The sequence below is a fragment of the Lutra lutra genome, chromosome 4 (genome assembly GCF_902655055.1).
Source record: "Lutra lutra chromosome 4, mLutLut1.2, whole genome shotgun sequence".
Taxonomy (NCBI): Eukaryota; Metazoa; Chordata; class Mammalia; order Carnivora; family Mustelidae; genus Lutra; species Lutra lutra.
The window spans coordinates 178,851,558-178,873,598 of NC_062281.1; the positions used below are offsets into that span (position 1 = coordinate 178,851,558).

Consider the following 22,041-nt stretch of genomic DNA (forward strand, 5'->3'; position numbering starts at 1 on the left):
TGGAAACAACATGGAGTTCTGGGGAAACTGCAGAAGCAGGTCGTTTTCGCGAACGGTCTCTCTGGCAAAGCGTGCAGTTCCCTAGGCAGCCATGCTGGTGGAGTAACTCTCACCCCCACAGAAAGATCCAGGCAGACCAGGGTGTGTGTGTAGGAGACTGTGAGCATTTTGCAGAAGGCACTACTAAGTCACACGCCAAAAAGCAATTGTAAAAGTGACATCTTGGGACCTGGATTTATTCCCTCTTCAACATCATATTTGCTCCGTTTACAAGGCAAAGATGATTTTTCTCCCTGCCAAGGCCGAACATTCCCAGCCTGTGATCTGAAAATCATGCTGTGTTCATTTCGCCTCTTAACTCACCCAAGGCCATAAATCATCCCTCGAAACGGGGATTTGGTTGGCAGTTCTATCGGGGATTCACAAGACAGAGGCAGAATCCAATTTGGGGCTCTCACAGTCCTCCCAGGCCACCTAGGCCACGCGAGCTCCTCCAAGCTCCACAGAGAAGACGCCCGAGAAGCACATCTGCTGACTAAGCAGGACCCTTGCTCTTCCAGGGTTAGTCTGCTGATTCTAAACTCGCTCTGCGACAGAGGAGGAGGTCAAGGCCGCTGAGGAGAACGAGAGGAAGAAACGAGAGGAAGAGAACAAAGCCAGACCCAGCCCTTCCCAGCCAAACCAAGAACGAAGGGCTAAGGGGAAACAGGGCACGCAGAGACGGTGGTGGGCAATTCATTCATTCCAAAATATGTAATGAGAGCCCACGATGTGTTATGTGCCAGGCACTGTTTCTTTCCTTGGAATATAATTATTTTTCCAAGTATTTTTTTAAGAAATAGAATAATAGCGGCAGTAGCTTATGGTTAACGAGTATACAAAGACGGGGACGTGGAGGCACGTGGGCAGGCACTGCACAGGAACTTTAATCTCCGCAACTGCTGGGTGAAGGAGGGGTTATTCTCATTGTACAGATGGAGAAACTGAGGTGCAGAGAGATTAGGAAACCGGGCCACAGGCACAGGACTCATGATGAGTGGCAGAGCCAGGATTCAAACTCAAGCAGGCGTGGTTCTCAAAACCATACTACCCTCGGCTCATCGTACTGACAGTCAATGGCATGCTTTGCGATTCTGTGTTTTTAGGTTATTGGGTGGGGATAAGGTATTCTCCTACACTGGGAGAAAAGAGGAACATCTGAATCTTTTTCCAAGCCCTAAATACTCAGCGGATGTCCACTAACTAATGATGCGTGGAGAAGCGTGGCTGCAGACCTAGGAAGTGTGTGTCCTCTCTGGGCTCCCGTCAGGGCAGGGGAGCAGAAGATGCAGCCCCACCAACCCTGAGACCAACCCTCTGCCCTGTTCCCTTCTCTGTGGCCACTGTATATGGCCACTGGGGGACAGGGCAGCACAGTGGCTTATGGACTGGGTTTTGAAGTTTGACAGCCTTATGATCAGGTCTCTGCTTGATAACTGGGTGACTAAGCAAGTCCTAAAACTTGCCTAGGCTCAGGGTTCTCATCTGTGAAATGGGGATCAAATGGGTAATACATTCCTTACAAGGGCTGTGAGTAGGACACGAGAGAATGTAGCTACTGTGCTCGGTGTGATGCAGGTACAGGAAGTGGGTGGGCTCTCTGCCCCCAAATCATACATCTCCTGGTAGTCTGCCCCCTCTGAAGCTCTGCAAATTTCCAGCTCCTGGTGGTGATCTGGCCATGTCCATAGGCCTGCATTTCAACAATCTGGCCTTGGTCAGTTTAGCTAATCTCAGAGTGGGTGGTGCAAAGAGCACTCGGCTGGGACTCAGGCCACCGGAGTCTAAGTCCCCAGTCCTGTAATTAATGTGCTTGTCACCTTGGGCAAGTTCCTTCCGCTCTCTGACCTTGGTTCTCCCCAACTCAGAGGAAGGAGTGGGAGTTGCCTTGAAGCCCTTTCACCCTCTCTGGTGGTACTCCCCGCCCCCCCCCCCCCCCCAAGGCTCTGTCCCTGCTGGTTCTCCTTGCTGCCAAGGGAAGGTGAAGTTATCAGGGCTCACTATGACTTCTTGGGAGGATTAACGCTCTTTAAGTGCTTCAGGGCTGGAAGCTGGCACCAGTGCAAGGTGTTGCTTACTACACGCCCGGAACCTCTTATCCTGGCAGGAGGCTGATTTTTTCCATGGCCTTGAACTTTAACCTTTCCCTGCCTAAAAATTCCTCTGTAAGCTGCTTAAATGAAGGAGTGAACAGGACACTGCCTACCAGTGGGCTGCCCACCCACGATCCCTGCCATGGGCACTCCAGGGCTGGGGCAATAGGACAGGAGGGATCTGGTCTTGCAGAGCCCTGGAACCTTCACATGGGTCCTTGGATCCAGGGGTCTTGGACATGCTCCAGTCAACATGAGAGAGGCACACACTGTCCTAAGAGCCTTATGTCACCCTCATAGCAGCTGACTTGAAGAATGCCAGACATGAATATGAGCACTTCTCATGTCTTAACTCATTTAGTTCTCAAGACAATCCTCTGAGTAGGTAGTATTGTTGTCCCAACTTTACAGCTGGGACCATGAGGCCCAGAAAGGTTAAGAAACTTGCCCAAGGTCACACAACTGAGAAGTGGCACAGCAGCATGCAAATGCAAGCCATCCGGCCCGAGTCCATGCTCCTCGGCCGGCTTATTGAGTGTCCTCCCCAGTCCTAGCAGCAGGCCTTTCTGCAGGTAAGGAAGCTGGGCCTCTGTGTACTGAGGCACTCCGGCTGCCGCGTCACCGCTGGCTCTTCTCCCATCCCTCCCCTAAGATGTTCTGCGAGTGGCAGACTTGGCCCTGCAACTTACTAGTGGTCAGAGAGCTGCCATCGAGTGCCCACTCTGGACCTGGCTACGGGCGAGGCCTCATTCCATCTCTAGTCTGTCACCACCGCCCAGGGGGTGGGAGTCTCTGCCCCACTTCGCGGTGTGAGGCCACAGATCTACTAAGTGGCAGCACAGAGGTTCTCCTCAGGCCTGCTTAGATCCAAAGTCCACACTCTCTCCACCACCTGGCTGGACACTAACAGGGACACTGGAGCGACCTCTCAGAGGAAGGGGAACAAGGCAGATATCCACCATGGCCTGGGCCACAAGACAATGAGCAGGCTAAGGCCTTGCTCGCAGCACGAGGGGCTTGGGAACCTGCTGAGCTGGAGGTTAGGAAAATGGAAGCCTCTTTGACTCTGAATTGTGAAGGATACAAAAACCGGCTCGAGAGACACATCACTCAGCAGTCTCACTCTCGGAGAAAGAACAGATTCAGGGAGGGGTGCATGGGCAGCTGGGAGTGGAATTCAATTTGGTGAAACGCTGCACAGGAGACCAGGCTCGGCATCTGATGTTCTCACTGCAAAGCCAGACACCAGCATGAACTCGTGACTCTTCCCCATATGCACCCCTCTCAACCCTGCGCGAGCCCATGTCCAAACAGCTCAGCCAGGTCGGACGGGGGTGCGCTGCTGCCACCTGGCCTCCCTGGCAGGGCTCAGTCTGTAGTGAAGTCATGAAGATGGCAGTGGCCAGAGCCCAGCAATGATGCCACCTAGCAGCCTACGTGACTCCGGAAAAAGAAGGGGGAGGGTGACAAGCGGCTTAACCCAGGTTAGCTCACCTCCTTCTCTTTGGGAATAGTCTAGCTTCAAAGCCCCTTATGGATCCACCCCAAACTAGAACCTCCTCCTCTGGGTGCATAAGCCTCCTCCATAAGCCTCTGGCTCATAAGACACATTTGTGGGTAACCACAGTCATAGCTACTACCTATTAAGTAGGTTCTGTGTGTCAGGCAGGCCCTGGGCTGCTAGTCTGACGTTTTCATTAGTACCACTATGCAGAAAAACTCAGGCTCACAGAGAAATGCCCTGCCTAAGATCACACAGCTTATGGACCAGAAAGTGGTCCATAAGCATTTGTTGAGTGAAAGACTAAACCTTTCCCAGGAGCCAGCCGCCCACTGCGCCCTCTTTGCTGGCTGCACAGGAAAGATGCTGCCAGGACTCCTAGAGGCACCGGAGGATTGGCACCCAGGGGAGCAGCTGCTCTGGGAGACGGACGCTGAGGAGACCTCAGGACTTCCTCGGGCTCACCTGGGCAACCGCTGACTGCATGTATTATACTGTAAATCGTAAACCACTCATACATACTGGGCCCTTTGCATGTTCATACGTGCTCTCACAGTAGTCCAGTATGAAGGACAAATGAGCAGGGGCCCAGAGAGGTTAAGCAACTCAGGCTTGGCTACACAGATAGCTCAGGACAGAATGAGGACTTGTACCCAGGTATTTCAGACTCAAGGTCCAAGTTTCTTTCCACCGTTCTAGCTGCCCACACTTTCTCCATCAGGTCTGGTGACTGAAAAGGGACTGAAGAGTTGAGATGCAAAGGACAGCCCTGAGGAATTTCACACAATCGGACCTGACTTAGTCCTACCAATAGTGCTCCCCATGATGCTCCCTCGGTCCCATGGACAGTCTGAGCAATAGCTATGCCCGTGCTGTGCAGTTTCAGGAATCAGCCTCCACTGACTTCCACCAATTCCCTGGATATCTGCAAACAGTCAGCGAGGCAGAGAGGGGAAACCTCCGTGGTTCCATCCCAGATTTACACCGGTAGCCAAAGCTCCAACGACTGTGGTGAGACCCATGCTGGCCCCTTTCCCCAGGGCTAATGTGGGACATCAGGGAAGGTCTATGTTCCAAGACAGAGAAGACAGCCAGACTCTACACATCTCATACTTGAGGTTAAAGAAATATCTGCCTTTCTCTCTTCTGACTCAGGAGTCCTCCTTAGGAATCTATCCAAAGACAACATTTTATGCACAAAGATGACAACTGCTGAATTATTTTTAATAGCAAAAAATTAGAAACGACTTCTGTCCTACATTAGCAGGATGGTTAAATGAATCATGGCACATCCCTGCAATAATTGCCACCATTAAAAACATCCTTTATGACAAATTTGAGTAAGTTAGAGAAACACTTATGATGTAACATTAAGCCAGAGAGAGAGAGAGAACATAAAATTGTATATCGAGGAGAAAAAAGGCACAGAGAAGATTGAAAGGAAATGAACAAGAGGTCAACAGAGGTTGCATGTATGTGGCAGAATAAGCTATTTTTTGTCTGTTTTTCACTTTTTGATACTTTTCTTTTTCCCTATGTTCCTATGATAAACAGAAAAATGAAAGAAGTTACCGAAAAGCTCTCTTTCTCACACAGACACACAGACACACACCCAAGGCGAGTGAGTTATTAGAACATCCAGAAAGGATGTGATGTTGACTGGTTAGAGGGAGGAAGGCAGGTCCTGTGTCCCTCTTCCCGGAACACAGGCACTTCTCACAAGACCATACACATAGGAGCCATCCCTTTAAATCTCCCTTGAAGATTTTCCTGGGACTTTTCATCTGACTTGGTTCTTTGGTTCTGGACCTCAGGGACCTGTGTCTCTAAGGGGTGAGGAACACAGCGGGTGAATTTCCATCTCTAGCCCCAGAGAGCTCCCATCTCTCAGGGAAGAAGCAGGCCAGGCCGCCTCTGGCATCTTTTCTGGAGAAAGGCCTGCAGAGTGGAGAGCTGGCGACTTGGAAGGGTGTTAAGTTTGGAATGTGAGGCCGTGCCCACAATAAGGCACTCTACAGACTCTCCAGCTGAGAGAGGCTCTCGAGTTAGGAGAACCTGTGCCTGGAAATGGAAGAGATACGAGCAAGTGAGGCGGCAGGTCACACAGGGCTGCCAACACAAGGCAGTGCCCATGACGCTCCCTGATGAGCTACAGTCCCGACCGTCCACCGGCAGGGTGTGCAAGACGCACCCGCAGGACCCTAAAGGCGGCACACACGCCCACCTCATCAAAAACTGGTCCCGTTTTTCATGAGCTCACCTGAGATCGTCTTACAGCTACACCTGGGGAACTGGAGTCAAACCCAGTCCTCTGTGTCCTTCAGAACCCCAGCCCTGCTCCTGGGAAACAGGTCTCCGTTCCTCACCATCCCCAGTCACACGACTAAGTGTGTTTGCTCCAAGACACAGATGCTAAGTGTGTACAAAGAGTGTAAAGTGAGAGGGAAGCATGTTGGCTTCCCCCAAATCTAAAAGGCTCAGAAACCTCAAGAGCCCAGAAGGAACTCAGACTTGGGAGCCCCGAGTCTGGGGAAATAGGGACACAGCTCAGCAGGTGGGGGGGGGTTGGGGGGGGAAGAGCCAAAATTGAATTCCGCTCAACCAGCAGAGGGGCTGTGGGTCTCACCCACACCAACTCACCAAACATGTTGCCCTCATAGCCGTCTTTTGTGAGTGGTCGGAGCTCGTTTTTGCCCATGGCGTAAAGTCTGTAGCTCTGCCAGGCGAACTGCATCATCTGTAAGAGAAAGTAGGAAACAGAACCTGAGTGTGGCAATTCCCAACCGCGGGCACTGGCCGCTGGCTTTGCCCTCTGCAACAGGATTCAAAACCATATAAAAAAATAATAATAATCTTCCAACCTGAGGAAGACCACTTTCTCTCTCACATAGTTTTATTCACAGTGACAGCTGCCTGGGCGGCCATTCTCCTCAGATGACCCCAAGAGCCCAGAGTCTACCCACAGATTCCTCAGAGGGGACACAAAAAGCAATAAATATATTCTAGCTATCCTTCAGAGCCAAAGTGAAAAGCCACCTCTTCCATGAAGACTTCCTGCTTTGCTCTGGCCTAAAGCCATCCTCTGAAAGGAAGGAAACAACTCACAGAGTGATGCCTGGTACAAAGCAACCCCTGAACTAGGGATGGTAGACTCCATTCTGCAGATAAGAAGACAAGGCAAAGACACAAGGTAATTTGTCCAAGGTTATCCAGAGAGTCAGTGAGATTGCTACGAACTGAACCCATGCCCTGTGGCTCTGAAGCCTTAGGTCTGCCACCCCCGCTAAAGCCTTTGTTCTGTCCCTTAACATTGCCACAAGTCTCTCCGCACCTTTCTGACACTTGGCTTGACCCACCCTGGCCATCCCAGGTTCCCCAGCACCCCAGCCAATCACTTATCAGGCTTTGTTTCCCTGGCTAGGAACCAAAAGCTCTTCAAAGCCAGAAACTATGCCTGCCTCAGTTTCCCTCACAGCACCCAGCACAAGTCTTGGCACAGGTAGGCAGCAATGAATATTTATCAACTCTGTCCCCCTGTCCGGGCACGAGTTCTTAGTACTTTAAGGAAACTATGTCAGTCTCTAGGGAACGTCACACCAGCACCTCGGTCCCCCGGATGCACTTAGCCTGGAGGCTAGAGGAATGGACGTTCAGTCCAGCTCCCCTGGCCCCCAGGCTCACCCCTCTAGAGTGCTGCCTTTTCCCCTCTGCATGGCAGGCCGCTTGAGTGACAGTGGGGCCGGCAGCAGAGGCACAGCTGGGGACCTGGTGCCTGGGGAGGTAGCTGGTTTACTGCAAAGAACACAGGGTTCGAGGCCAGGGCCGTCTGTGTGTGCCTCTCACCTCTTCTTTGACCTTGGCAAGTGACTGAAGGTCTCCGAGCCTCAGTGGACTTCTCTTGGAAATGGGGATACCAAGGGCTGTTTTGCTGAAAGGTTTAACCCCTAATCCTGAAAGGTTTATGTGAAAGAAAGTAGCTGGAAATGTTGTTTCTGATCTGCCACGGCATGTGATTGACAAGCACGAGTCCTCTGCCCTCTTCAGCCTCTAAAAACCCCATTTAGTCCTCCAAACCACAACCACCATCCCTCCCTTCCACCTGTCCTTAGTTCTCAAACTTTGCTGGCATCAGCATCACCTGGAGAGCTTACTGAATCAGCCTGTCGGCCCCATCCTTGAGTTTCGGATCCAGCAGGTCTGTGGTGAGCCCAAGAACTTGCCTTCCTAACGAGTTCCCCCACGATCCTGCTGGTCCACAGGCCACGCCTGAGAACCACCCATCTGGTCCACGTGTTTGTCTCTACTTCTCACCTCCCCTCCAGACACTGTATGGCACCCTTCTACTTCTCTCCTTCCCGCCCCTGGCCCACCTTCCTGTTGCAGCCTCCTCCTTCTGGACATCTCCACCCTCACCGTCCATGCTCTGCCGTTCCAGGCGCCAAGGCTTAGAAGCAGTCTCTCCCAGGCCCATCTGGATTATGACATCTGCTGTGCCTGCCACTGTGACCCAAATACATGGCCCAGGAGGGCAGATGTGATGAGTCTATGGCCCACACCCCCTGTGAAATGACAGAGGGATCTGGCAGCACCTCTCCATTTCCCAGATGTTCAAACTGAGGCTCAGAGATGGAAGTGGTCAGGACGACACAGCCAGCAGGGCTGGGAACCAGGCTCTTTCAACTCCCAGGCTGGCCAAACCTACCCTCATGCTTGGCCTGGTATGTGACTTCCCATGTGACACACATGCAAATGTCATGGTAACGCATGCCAAGCACTTGGCACGGGCTTTGAATCCTAGTTCCATTCCTCTGTTATTTTCTACTTACCCTGAATTGGCAATAACAGAAACTAATTGCTGGGTATGAGTGCTTAAGGGAGACTGGCCTCCTCCCTCAGTATCTCTCATCTGTAGGCTCCCTCAGTTAAGTCAATGAGAGTTGAGGTTCGGGAGGGGGTGCGGGGAGAGTGGCAGGAGGCTGGTAAAACATACAGGACAGCAGGAAAGAAGCAGCAGAGGTCTAGAGGGGAGGACCTCCAAACCCCTCCTACTTGCAAGAAAGAGAGAGAAGTGGGTGTACCCGAGAGATTAGGAGAATCACAGGTCTGTACATGTCCCCATGGGAGCTGCCACTGTGGGGATGTGGAGACGTTTGGAACGGGACCCATTACCTCAGTCATCCACACCAGTGGAGGGGAATGAAGGCACAAATAATCCCTATGCCACTTGGGACTGGATTCAGAAGGCAACCAGAGTGGCTCTCAACTCTCTCTCTCACACACTCACACACATAAGCATGTGTGTGCGTGCGGACACATTCGAGTCTCCCATCTCAGGTCACAAGTGGCTCAACCTGGGCACTGGATGAGCAAGGGACAGGAAAAGACCCCCACCAGGCAGTCTGTACTTCTATTCCTGAAGCATCCTAAGCAAGCCCCGAGCTGGTGTCCTGTCCTGTGCTCAGCGACAGTCCGGGCTACAGCCCCAGCAGGAATGCGGCTCTGGGCCCACGTTCTCCTCCCCTGACTGCTTCTCTTCCTTCAGATCCCAGCTGAAACAGCACTTTTGCAGGAGGTCACCTCCCCAGCCATGCCTAAGTCAGGCCCACACTCCTTCCCCACACTCCTGACTTCACAGCCCACAGCAGCCTGCAGTCAAGCTTTTATGGGGGCCCCCCTCCCCCACCAAACCCCTGGTCATTGCTGCATGTCTTACAACTCATCCAGGGCCTGGCACATACTAGGTGTCCCCGAATATTTGCTGAATGGCTGTGAGAACAAGAAAATGGCTGTAGAGTTTAACACATGGTTGGCAGACTGGTGGACCTCACATGTCCTGGGTAAGATAGGTAATGGGTCAGAGGAGAGGGGCTTCTGGGCAACAGAGGCACTGAGAAGAGGGCAAGTGTGTGTCTCAAGTGGGTACCCAAGTGTCCTCATGGACAGAGAATTGTGAGGGGCACAGGAAGAGGACGAACCACGGAAAGGCTATCTCACTCTGGAGCTGGGTGACCCCTGAACTGGACTTTAGGGGTGGACAGATCCTCGCTTCATGCTAGGGAGTTCTAAGACCTCAAAGGTCATCCAGACTACCTCTTGCCCTATGCAAGTTCCTTAATTAAAGATTAAGTAATGCCTCTTTGAATACCCCCAGCGATGGGATGCTCACCACCTTACCGGGCAGCCCATTTGCTACAGTTTCACAAAATGCGTCCTTAATCAGTCCAAATCTGTTTTCCCCTATGGGCCATGGGAAAGACAGTTCATACTGCCTTTATACCAGAGACCTTCAGAAAGGGGGAGCCAACTCTCCAGTCACCTTAGGCTGTCTATTGGCCCACCGAGCAGCCCAGCTCCTTCAACAACTCTCCTCCTGGCCGATTTCTGAATTCCCTGAAACTGCAGACCCACACATCACCGCGTTTTTCCGGGGTGCCCTAAGACTTTGTTGTCCATTTGTTAAGGTTGGCTATACTTTTGTTAATGAGAAGAAACCGAAGTGCCAACTCTCTCTGGTTGCATCTGGACCAGATCCTGTGGGCGTGAACTTGCCATTTGTCCCTAATAATTTTATGTTGTAGGACTCTGCCTACCATTCTGTGCTGTCAGGATCTTCTGGAACCAGACCTTACAATTCAATGTGCATGTGTTTGCCTGCTTTGGGTAATCTGCAAACTTGATAGGACTGCCATCTGTGTCTCCCCTTCGAGTTTTGGACAGAAACACTAAACAAGGGGGCTGAGAACAGTATCGGGGAAATCGCCGCAGAGGCCTTCCTCCTGGATATTGCATTTTTGAGTGTTACCTGTCAGCAAGTGAGGAACCCACCAATCAATACAACCCTGTGTCTCCATTTTGGAACATGAAGACATTGTGAAGGACAGGACTGAAACACAAAAACACTCCCCTAGCATAGCTAGTACAGAAAAAATAAACCTGCTTTTTTTTTTTTTGCCTTTTTTTTTTTTTTATAAGGAAAATCAGGGGTTAGATGGGCATGGTTTGTTCTTAGAGAATCCATTTTGGCTCCTACGAATCACCATCTTTTGTTCTAAATGCTTGCAAATCATTAACTTAAAAACCTATTAGTGCCTCCTAGGAGGCTATAAAATAAAAAAGAAGAACAAAAACTGGTGTTGGCCACAATGGGGAGAAATTGGAACCCTCACACACTGCGGGTGGGAATGAAAGTGGTGCAGTCCTTCTGGAAAACAGTCTGGCAAAAAAAAGTTAAATAGAAGGTTCCCATGGGGCCCAGCAACTCCACTCCTATGGAGCTGTGCAGAAAAGAATTCACAGCTGGCCGAGGTTCCCATCCCTAGAAAGGCCTGCCTGCAAGGCTGGTCCTTGGCTGGCACCTGGGAATGAGGATTCCACGAGTGGTCCACCATTCTTGAACTGGTGAAGGTGGTTTCCTACCCTTAGACTGTACAGTCTGGGAGGCTGGATACCTACCTGCTCTCCTTCTGGGAGTCTAGGATTTGGGTGTGTGCTAAAATGGGGCCGGTGTGACCAGCCCCCAATAAAATCCTCTGGCTCTGAGTCTCTAATGAGCTTCCCTGATATTAAATAACACCTCACACATGTTGTCACGATTCAATGCTAGAAGAATTTGGCGTACCCTGTATGATCCTGCTGGGAGAGGACTCTTAGAAGCTGTGCCTGGTTTCCTCGGGGATTCCCTGCATGCCCTTTTTCCCTCTGCTGATTTTTCTCTGTGTCCTTTCACTACAGTACAGATCACAGCTGGGAGTAGGACCAAGTGCTGAGTCTTATGAGGTCCCCTGGTGAATCACTGAACCTAGGGGTCCCCTTACACATCTAGAAAATAAAAAACATAAGTCCACACAAAAAATTTATATATGCGAATGCATAGCAACACTGCCCGTAACAGCGAAAAAGTGAAAAACCCAAATGTCCACTGACTGATAAATGAACCAAAATGTAGGAAAAAAACATATATATGCAATGGAATAGTACTCAGTCATAAAAAAAAAAAAAAAAGAAATGAACTACTGCCACATGCTACAGCAGAGAGAAACCTCAAAAACCAGACACAAAAGGCCACATAGTGTAGTATCCCATTTCTACGAAATGTCCAGAAAAGGCAAATTCATGCAGATGGAAAGTAGGTTAGTAGTCACCAGGGACTGGGTAAAGAAGATATAGGGAATGACTGCAAGTAGAAATGAGGTCTTTTTGGGGTGTTGAAAATGTTCTGTAATTGATGAGGAGGAGTGTACAACTCTGTGAATATACAAAATCACTGAATTTTATACTTTCAAAAAAGGTGAATTTTATGATACATATAAAGTTATTTATAAATATTTTTAAAGTTTTTATTTATTTATTTGACAGAGTGAGGGAGAGACCATGAGGGGGGAGTGGGAGAGAGCCCAATGCAGGGCTCGATCCCAGGACCCCAGGATCATGACCCGAGCCAAAGGTAGATGCTTAACTGATTGAACCACCCAGGTGCTCTACAGTTATTTGCATCTTTAAAAATTATTAGTAGGGACAGATCAATGTCATACGCCACTTGATAGGCAGTCCTTTATTTCACTAGTATTCTGCCCCCAAATTCAAACCTAAGCTGAATCATGAGGAAGGATCACACAAACGGAAATCGGGAGACCATGTACAACATAATGACCTTCACTCTTCAAAAACATCAAGGTCATAGAAGAAAAGGAAAGACTAAGGGAGTGTTCTAGATCAAAGGAGACTAGGGAGACATGAACTAAATGTCACACGTGAACTTGAATGTGATCCTGGAGCAGAAATAACAACAATTATTATTATTTCTATGAAGACAATTGTCAAAACAACTGACAAAATTTGAATGGGGCGTAGGAATCGGTAGTATCGGTAATACCACTGTTAATTTTTTCTTTGAAGGGTTTTACTATGGTTATGTAGAAAAGTGGCACTAAGTTTTTGGTAATACACAATGAAATATTTAAGGGGAATTATGGTTGCAACTTACTCTCAAATGGTTCAGAAAACTGTGTGTTGGGGAGAGAGAAAAAAAGCAAAAGGTAAAATGTTAATATTTGAGGAATCTGGGTAAAGGGTAAAAGTGAAACCTTTGTTAGATATTTGCAACTTTTCTACAAATCTGAAATTATTATTTTAAAAAAACCCTTTCAGGGGGCACCCAGTAGGTTCAGTTGGTAGAACATGCAATGTTTGTTCTCAGGGTTGTGAGTTCAAGCCCCACAGTGGGCGTAGAACTTACTTTTAAAAAATAAATAAACAAAGACTCCATTATCTATTTACCTATCTTTTAATGTATCTAACATATAGATGTTCACTGTAGAAAAGCAGAAAGAAAACCACCACCCATTATTCAAATACTGTAACCACCATTCCTATTTTGGTGTTTTCCTTTCTATTCTTTTCTCATTCATCTTTGCTTCTTCCAGGGATGACAACATAAACATTTTCCATTTTATTACAAAGGCTTTGCAAACATCATTTTCAAGAGCCATATAACAAGTAGGTTCAGCATCATTTACTTAACCTTCCCCCCATATAATCCGACATTTCAGTGATTTCTACTTTGCAGTTATTGTAAATAATGCCATAACGAACATCTCCGTGCACCCTCCTTTTTCTGCACTTCAAGTACATTATTTAGGCCAGAGCTTCTTAGAAATTGCTGGGGGGAAAAATTAAAAGATCTTAATATGTATGTTCCCTTTTAAAGAGTAAATCCAGACACCTTGTTTTGCCCATCAAGATGCAACACTTGGTAAATGGAAAAATATAAAACAAGCTTCTGACAATACAGAATTGCAGTTCGCTTGGGGAGATCAAACTAAATAACAGTCATTTATATTTGTGTAGCTCTTTGCACACTTTATCTCACTTGATTTGGGAAGTTCAGTGGTCTTGACAGGATAGATATTATTCTCATTTAGAAACAATCATGCAAGAGCTCAATAAAGTATGAGATGTAAAGTAATAAACAGATAATAAAAAATGTTTCCAAGTGCACAGTGATTACAGAAATGCTACTTGTATAACAAGGGAAAGAGCAGGGCACCAAATGATACAGCATGAAACTTCTTGGACTATGTATGAGTATTTTAAAGAAGAGGAAGGAAAAAAAAAAGACAGGAAGGAAATACACCAAACCCTGACAGTGATTATCTCTGATAGTGAGAAGTTCAGTGGTTGTAATTTTTTCCTTCTAATTGACTTATATCTTCTGGATTTTCTACAATGAGTATCTAGAAATATTTATAATGTGAAAATTAAAGATTGTTAGAATAAAAAACATAAGGAAGCAATGAGACGGTGCTGCTCCTAAGTCAGAAGGAAGTGCTTGGGTGGTTGGCCATGGAGTAGATAGGATGGAGCCAGGTTTGACAAAAGAGAAGAAGGTCTTCTACAGCTGGGAGTCAGAGACAAGGCCAACCAGCGAGAGAAACAACATAAACAGAAGCACAGAGCCAGAATCTCAGAGTCAAACAGAATCTGAGCGCCAGAGATAGTCTCTATTCCCAAAGCCACCTTCTACGAGAACTACAGGAGGCTCAGACTGGGGAAGTGATCTGCCACGGCCAGGATGCAGAAGTCAACAGCGCAGGGCATGGTCCTGTCTCCAAGAACGTGGGCCAGGACGGTGATGCGGCTGACTGGAGCAGGGGCAGCCTGAGCCGCGGCAAGAGGGATCTGGGATGGACTCAAGAACATGACTATAAGAACCAGGAGACGTGAGAACTAAATACCAAGAGAAACTATACCTCTGCCCCCACTGGGTTCCAGAAATACACAACAGGCAGTCATCATCTGCGTGTGCATACGTGCGTGTCCATGCTGGAGACAGACGGCGGTTCTAGATGGTCTCTAGAAGCCCCTCCCTTCCAGCCGTCTGTGATTTATAGATTCAAAGAACACCTAACAATAGACCACAAAGCCTTCCTTTTGCCAAGTCCTGTAAAGGCAGGAAACAAAGCCCCAATGATAGACACAGGCAGAGCAATGGGAGCTGAATCCTAAAACATCCCATTAGTTCCTTCTCAGACGAAAGATGTTTTTGTCCCCCTGAACAAATTACAAGGACATGAAATCTTAAGATGAAAAATATTTACTAGTCTGAGGTACACATCATTATTTTGTTTAAGATGTTCTTTCCACCTGTCTCAGAGCTCTAGAATTCTCTCCCAAGAAAAGTGACTGGAATCCCCTGCATCAATCACCTGGGCACAGACGCCCATCCCGGCTCACGAGCCCCAGAACAGCAGAGCCATGAGAGAAAGGATGCCGATGAGGAGGGGAGGAAATGGGACTTGCTGGCAGTTTGCCTCTAGACTGGAAAACTAAGAGTTTGTGTTGGAAAGTTCTTTGAGGGCAACTGGACAGGAAGGAGTAATCACTGAAATGGGGCGACATTCCCCGTTTTAAAGAAAACCCACACACAGACAGGATCAGGCCTGGCAGTGACCCAGAACCACCACCACAACGTCTCAAAGCTACCAAGATGGGAAATGGATTTTCCCAGTCATTAGAGACAAGTGCTCACACCATGCCTTGCAGCCTTATTGGCGTCTCCCAGCAGTGACACCTGGCCCCATCTGCAGGGGCTGAGTGGGAAAGGATTTGGTTTCTAATGATCCTGGGATCTAATGACCACACAGATAAAGAGATGAGAATGTTGGGTTGATTTTTTTTTTTTCCTTCCTTTTCAGCACAGTGCAGGGAGACAGCTGACAGCTTGGTCCCTAAAAACCATCCATATTAGATTCCTCAATCTACCTCCATCACAGCACGACCTGATTGGTGCCGGCTAATGAGACATCGGTGAATACACACCCAGCCCCTGGTCTAATTCAGCAGCTGTGCTGAGGGGTGAAGGGCGGGGGGTGGGGAATAGAAGGGGGAGGTGCTGCCTCCCTCCTTTCACTTTTGGGTTTGCTTGAGATGTTGAAAGGCAAATGTAGGAAATGAAAATGTGGTATCACTCCCTACCTAGCTGGGGTCCAGACAGCTCTCCCGCATCCTGCCCACGGGGATGCAGATTTGAGCAGTCTCAGAAATTTCACCTTATCTGTAGCTGTTCTAAGGCACCATGGTTGAGAGTCTGGGCCCTGGAGCTAGACCCCTGCTGCTCAAAGTGCGGTCCAGGGACTAGAACCTGGGCATACACCGTGAGCACGTCAGGACCGAAGCATACTGGGCCCCAACCCGGACCTGCTGAATTAGAACCACCATTTTAGGAAGCCCCCCAAGTGATCCAATTGCACGTTAAAGTTAAGAAGTTGCTGTAGGACTCTGTCACCTACTGGCTGTGGGGCCTTGAGTGAGCGACCTAACCTCTCTGAGCCTTGGTTTCCTCATCTGTGAAATAAAGACAGGAATATTTAATCCTCATAATAATCCTGAGAGTAAATAAGATAACCTATGAAAAGCATTTAGCACAGCAGCTGGTACAGAATATGTGCTCAATAAAAAAAAACATCCATAAGATCTTCACTACCCTATTAATTTACCGGCTAAGTATCCCTCCCTTCTTTTCTCCCTACACCACCTGTCTAATCTAAAGCACTCCCATCTCTCCACGGGACTCCTGCAGCAGCCTCCTAACCCACCAACAGCTGGAGTCTTCTCCTGCCTCCTACATCGTTGTCCACACTGCAGGCAGGGTGATTATTTGAAATGCAAATGTACTCGCATCTCTACCTGACCCCCAACCCACACTTAAACACTTCTATTAGGTATAAAGATCAAGCTTAATCCGGCTCCTCGGGCCCTGCAGGTCCCACCCACTCAGGCCTCCAGCCTCAGCTTATCCTCCCTATCTCTGCCTTAACAATGCCGGCTTTCTTCCTCAGAACCTCAAAGAACTACAACTCTTCCTGCCACAGGGCCTTTGCACAGGACAGCACCTTTCCTTGGATCACTCCCCTCTCTTCTTTTTGCCTGGCAAATTCCACTTATCCGTTACATCTCTGTCCCAGAGAATTCTAGCTTCCTGGATCAAATCAAATTCCCCTGTTATAGAAGATCATCCAAGCCAGAATTTTACATTAATCATGTGATTGATTAATTTGTATCTATTTCTCCCCACCGGAAATAGTCTCCATTGCTCACTATTGCTCCCCATCCCCTAGCGGAGTGCCCAGCACACACAGGTCCTCCATGAATACATGCTGGGTAAAGGCCTAAGGATGGTGGCGACACAGGTGAGCTCCCCTGGGCTGCTCATGTCATGAGGACCATGGAGAAAGGGCAATCCTGGGACAGAAACACTGACTGACCTATGGCTTTGACTCAGCAAGGGTTTACCAAAGGCCCAACAAGGGAAGAGCTCCAACTGTGAGGCCACAGGGGATGGCAAGAATGAGCTAGCCACTTTCCCATGAGATACCTTTATGATCTTGCTACAGAGTCTGCAGCCGGACAAAAGGAGCTGATGGAGAAGATCACAAGCCAGTCTGAGCTCTGCCCCTGCACTGAGATTGGTTCCCAGCCTGCAAAGGGAAGGCTCCTCCTCACTCCTCTGTTCTGTCACAGTCTGGGTATGGAGGGAGGAACCGGGAGACAGGGCATGGAGAACAGAGATGAAGGACAGCAGGGACGAGCTCAGCTCATCTGTGAGGGAACTTCCAGGGGAAATGGTTTGACAAGGCCCTCTGAACGATTTTAGTACAAAACCCACCTACGCACAGGGAGCTCTGCCATTCCCAAAGTGCTTTCCCTTCCTCATTGGAGCCTTATGGTCACCTGTGAGCGAGACAGGGTGCAAGTCATCACCCCCGTTTTACAGAAAAAGGAACTACACTTCCACATACATACATTTATGGAACATACATGACGTGCCGAACATGATAGGGGCTTTTGGGTGTATTAGCACACACAGTTTTCACCATGGCTCTGAAAGGCCCTTACAGAGAGGAGGTGGCAAGGTACAGGAGCTAAGAGTCTGGCTTTGGGTCCCAGCTCTCCCTAGCTGTGTGTCCTAAGATAAGATACTTAACCTCTCTGTGCCTCAATGATCTCAACTGTTCAAAAATGATACTGTTATGCTTATCTAGTGTTTTCCATGAGTCACCAGGGATTTATATATATAATAATTCATTTAATCCTCATTTTAACCTTATAACATTAATATATCATTGCCCCATTCTCATATAAGGAAACTGAGGCACATGTCCAAGCGTCACAGCAAGTAGGTGGCAGAGCCAGGATTCAAACCCAGGCAGCCTGTGCTCTTGGCCACCATCCTCCACTACTACCTCTCCTTGAGGGAAGCAGTTGCATAACTGCCTCAAATGGGTGCCGCACGGATGAATTACAACACAAGGCACTGAGCACAGTGCCCAGTGCATGGAAAACCCATCCACATTAGGACCACCTGTCATGGGGTCGACGGGCATCACTTCCCTCCCAGCAGGAAAGAGGACCAGAATTGCCTTCTCCACACCTCATATCCAGCAAGGCTGTCACTGACATCTCCAACACATGCCTGCAGTTCCCCTCCTTTCCCACCCCCTCCCAGGCCCTTGTCCCTGAACATCAGCCAGTCGCCCTGCATCCTCTCTCACCCCACTTCCCCCATCCTCTCTCCAACTGCTGGAGCTGATCCTTTACAAATGTAAACCATTACTTGCCCTTCTTCTGTGTAAGTGCCTCGGAGAGCCTCCCAAGGCTCCAGGCTTGAAAGGCCTGCTCTGGCCGATCCCAGATCCCAGATCTGTATGTGTCCACCACAGGGGCCTCTGGACAACACCTCAAACACATCCAGCCCCGTCCTGCCTGGGGTAGGCAGATAACGGCCCCCAAAGGTGCCATGTCCTAAGCCCCAGAGCCTGTGACTACCTATGGTGAAACGGAATTAAGGTTTCAGATGAAACTAAGGTTGCTAATCAGCTGACCTTGTGATGGGGAGATTAGCCTGGATTATCCTGGTGGATAAGGGTCCTTAGAAGTAAAGGAGGAGGGGCACCTGGGTGACTCAGTGGGTTAAAGCCTCTGCCTTTAGCTCAGGTCGTGATCCCGGGGTCCTGGGATCGAGCCCCACATCGGGCTCTCTGCTCAGCGGTAGGCCTGCTTTCCCCCCCTTCACTCTGCCTGCCTCTCTGCTTACTTGTGATCTCTCTCTGTCAAATAAATAAATAAAATCTTAAAAAAAAAAAAAAAGAAGTAAAGGAGGAAGAAGGCAGAAGAGTCAGTGTCTAAGAGGTGAAATGCCAAAAAGCCTCCACGGGCCTTTGCTGGCTTTGAAGATGGTGGAAGTCACCATGAGCTAGGGAATGTAGGTGCCTCCTGGAAGCTGGAAAAGGCAGGGTTGGATTTTCCCCCACAGCTTCCAGAAATGAATATAGCCTAACTAACACCTCGGTTTTAGCCCAGTGAGACACATTTTCAACTTCCGACCTCTGGTACTATAAGAGAATAAATTTGTGTTGTTTCAAGTCACTGAGTTTGTGTGATTTGGTACTGTATAGGAGACTAATCCACTACCTCAGGGCCTTTGCACTTCCCAATGAAGAACTGAGTGAACAAATCACCAAAACTCCAAATGTACTTCCTACTCCTTCATGGCCATTTTTCTGCATAAGGACTTCCAATATTCTGGAGCATTCTGGGTACTCCAGAATGGGTACCAGCATTCTGGAATTCACTGTTCTCCTGCAGTCCCTTGCTATCCATCAATGGTAATATTTAACACTCCAGCAGGGTCATAATTTCTTTCAAGTCTGCCTCCCCTGCTCTTGAGCTCTGGGATCTATTCATCAGAACATCCCCGACTCCTAGCCAGCCCAGGGGCTGGCCAAACAGAAGCAATCAACACAGCACATGAGTAATAATAAGTGCCATATGCGTTACCTCTGCTGTCCAGTAACGGACACGTGCCGAGCATTTACTGTGTGCCGAGCACCAGGTAGGCCCTTCACGAGCTTTTCATCCGACACCAGCCCTGCAAGGTGGGCTACTGTTACTATCCCTGTCCTACTGGACGATGCAGTCAAGTCCTCCAAGTCCTGGAGGGTTAGCTACCTTGCCTGAGGACACAGAACAAACAGTGGCAGAGCCAGGCCACGGACGCAGCAGGGCAACTTGGAAGGCCACTCTCTTAAGCACAACAGCACACCACATCCCGCCCAACAACCCTCCCACGTGAGATGAGCTGCTCCTTTTCCCAACACCTGGTGCTATGCAGAGGGGTAGAGCTGGTGTTTGAAGCTGGGGTCTGGCAGATTCAAAAGGCTGTGTGTCCCTCCCATCCCCCAGGCTGCTCTGCTGTCTAACGAGTGAAGGAACAAAACGTTGACCTGGCACCTCAGGACGGCAGGCGGCTCGCAGAGAACCAGACTGAGGACCAGCCTGCTGCCTGGGCCCAACCGCCCGCCCTGAGGTCTGTTTCTCTTTGAGAACAAGAAACGTCCACATTCCCAGTTCCCGAAGGCTCGGGCTGCTTGAAGAAATGGAAGAAATAACCCACTTTAAAGCTGCTTCAGCAGAGGCGAGAGCCTCTGGAAACGTGAAAGGGGCAGAACCCATTCTTTTGCCTAAATGTTAAGGGTTTTGTAAAAAGAAAGGGGGTAAAGCAGATTTAAGTGACAGCAAGGAAAAGAGTGATGTGAGCACCGCCCAGGTCGTGACTAGAGCATGGAGAGAAGTAATCCCGCTGCCACGTGTCCCAGGGAGGTGACATGATCTGACATCTGGAAGTTTGGCCTTGATCATCCAATGCTGAAGGCTGCGAGTGGCACCCAGTGACAGCGAGGAGCCCAGGGGACCTATTTCAGGGCCTCTGGGGCTCACAGGAAGGCCCTCAGCCGCAGGGGACAACAAAAGCTCCAGGAGGACAGGAGTCTTGTTTCCTAGTTGGTGACGCCATTTTGTGAGGACAAGCTTTGGGTATAAAACACTGAGGCCCCCTCCTTAGCGCATCCATGGAGAACCACGTGCAGCCGCCTACATTCTCTGGTGGTTTTTCCTAGAGCCCAGGGAGGATCAGTACTGTTCTCGGAGATCCCTGTCCTGGACACAAGGAGGAGGCCTGAGATGCACTGGACACTCACAGACCGTGAACGGCCTTGTTTCTTGTCCAGTAAAACGGTTTCAGTCAAGGCTGGGAGAATGAGCTAGTATTTACCTCATACCACCCTGTGCCAGTCCCTGCGCCAGACGTTATCATGTCCTTTACCTCATTTAATTCTCCATGGCTACTCTGGGAAGCAGATATCACGCCCATTTTATGGACAAGAATACTGAGGTTCAGTAATTATCCCAAGGGTACAGAGACAAACCCAGGTCTGACTCCAACCTCTGCCTCTTTCTGTTCTTTCCTCAACCTCCCCTCCCCTGACACCATTCAGAAAGTACGTATCGATCCCCTAATCTGCACCCTGTGTTCCTGCCACCACAGCCCCTACACCCGTGTCGGGAAACACATAATAAGGGGGAAAAGAGCTAGCAGGGTAAACTTTGAATGCTGATCAGCACTGTGAAGGAAAAACCCGAGCCAGGTGAGGATGGGTGACTGAGTGGGTGGAGACGGTGAAGTTTCCTTCACCCACCTTCACCTACCCCCAAGACGGTAACTAAGCTGAGATCTTAACTATCTGAAAAACAAAGCTCCTTCTGTTTTCCATGTATAGCCTGAGAAATGCACTTGACTTTTCTTTTTATCCCTCGTAGGTCTCCATCAGCAGATTCCAAAGTACATAGTTTCTTTTTTTGGCTAGAAGGACTGGCAAAACCCACTGATAAGGTTACCTGTTCACCCCAGGAGAGAGAATTCCAAAGCCGGAAACAGACCTGCTCAGCCTCATAAACACGGTATAAGATGACTGGGGTCTTGGAGCTCATTCATCCTACCACGCTAAGTAGTTGCCACTCCCTAAGCTCTCTTTGAGTTTTCATTAATCAGACAGCTCACCGTAGGTTTTCTTTTCATTTCTCCAGGTCTGTGATGACGGACGGCATGGGGTGGCACTTCTGGATGCATAATAAGGGGCTGGTGGTGTTTTCTCACTCCCCCAAGACTGAAATTCATGGGACACAGGACATTTTTTTTTTGACAGCACTGATCTGAAACCCTGTGTTCTTGAAAGGATTATTGCGGTCCTATTATAAAAGATAACCTAATCACATGGGAGAGAGTGATTTGATTTCAAGCAATTTGATTTCAAAACCCTGGAAGAGAATACCAAAGAATAATTTAACTATGAAAACCAAAAGACGCTAATCTTGATGAGCTAATGGGACAGACTGGGAGAGAGAGAAAACTCAGATCTTTAGAGTTTCACAGATTCTTGAATGGTTTGAATGACCAGAATCAAAGCTCATGGCAGGCCTTCAGCTGGCTGGATGTGTAGCTTTCTCCTCCCTCAAATCCATGCATCCCAAATAACTGGGTGCACCTGCCCCCGGTCTGCTGGTCTGCCGCTCTGG

The 22,041-nt window shown here is 48.9% G+C and overlaps 1 protein-coding gene across 2 annotated transcripts in view; it reads right to left on the bottom strand.

Moving 5' to 3' along the window:
- The window catches only part of MAN1C1 (mannosidase alpha class 1C member 1), a 139,763-nt gene that overhangs the window by 77,932 nt on the left and 39,790 nt on the right, over positions 1 to 22,041 (bottom strand). Inside the window, exon 2 of one of the 2 annotated variants that reach the window (XM_047726773.1) lies at positions 6,274 to 6,370. In XM_047726773.1, the coding sequence (XP_047582729.1) occupies positions 6,274 to 6,370 (97 nt within the window). Of the gene's footprint in view, positions 1 to 363; positions 386 to 6,273; positions 6,371 to 22,041 lie in introns of those variants that run through there. The other variant, XM_047726774.1, reaches the window with a different exon arrangement.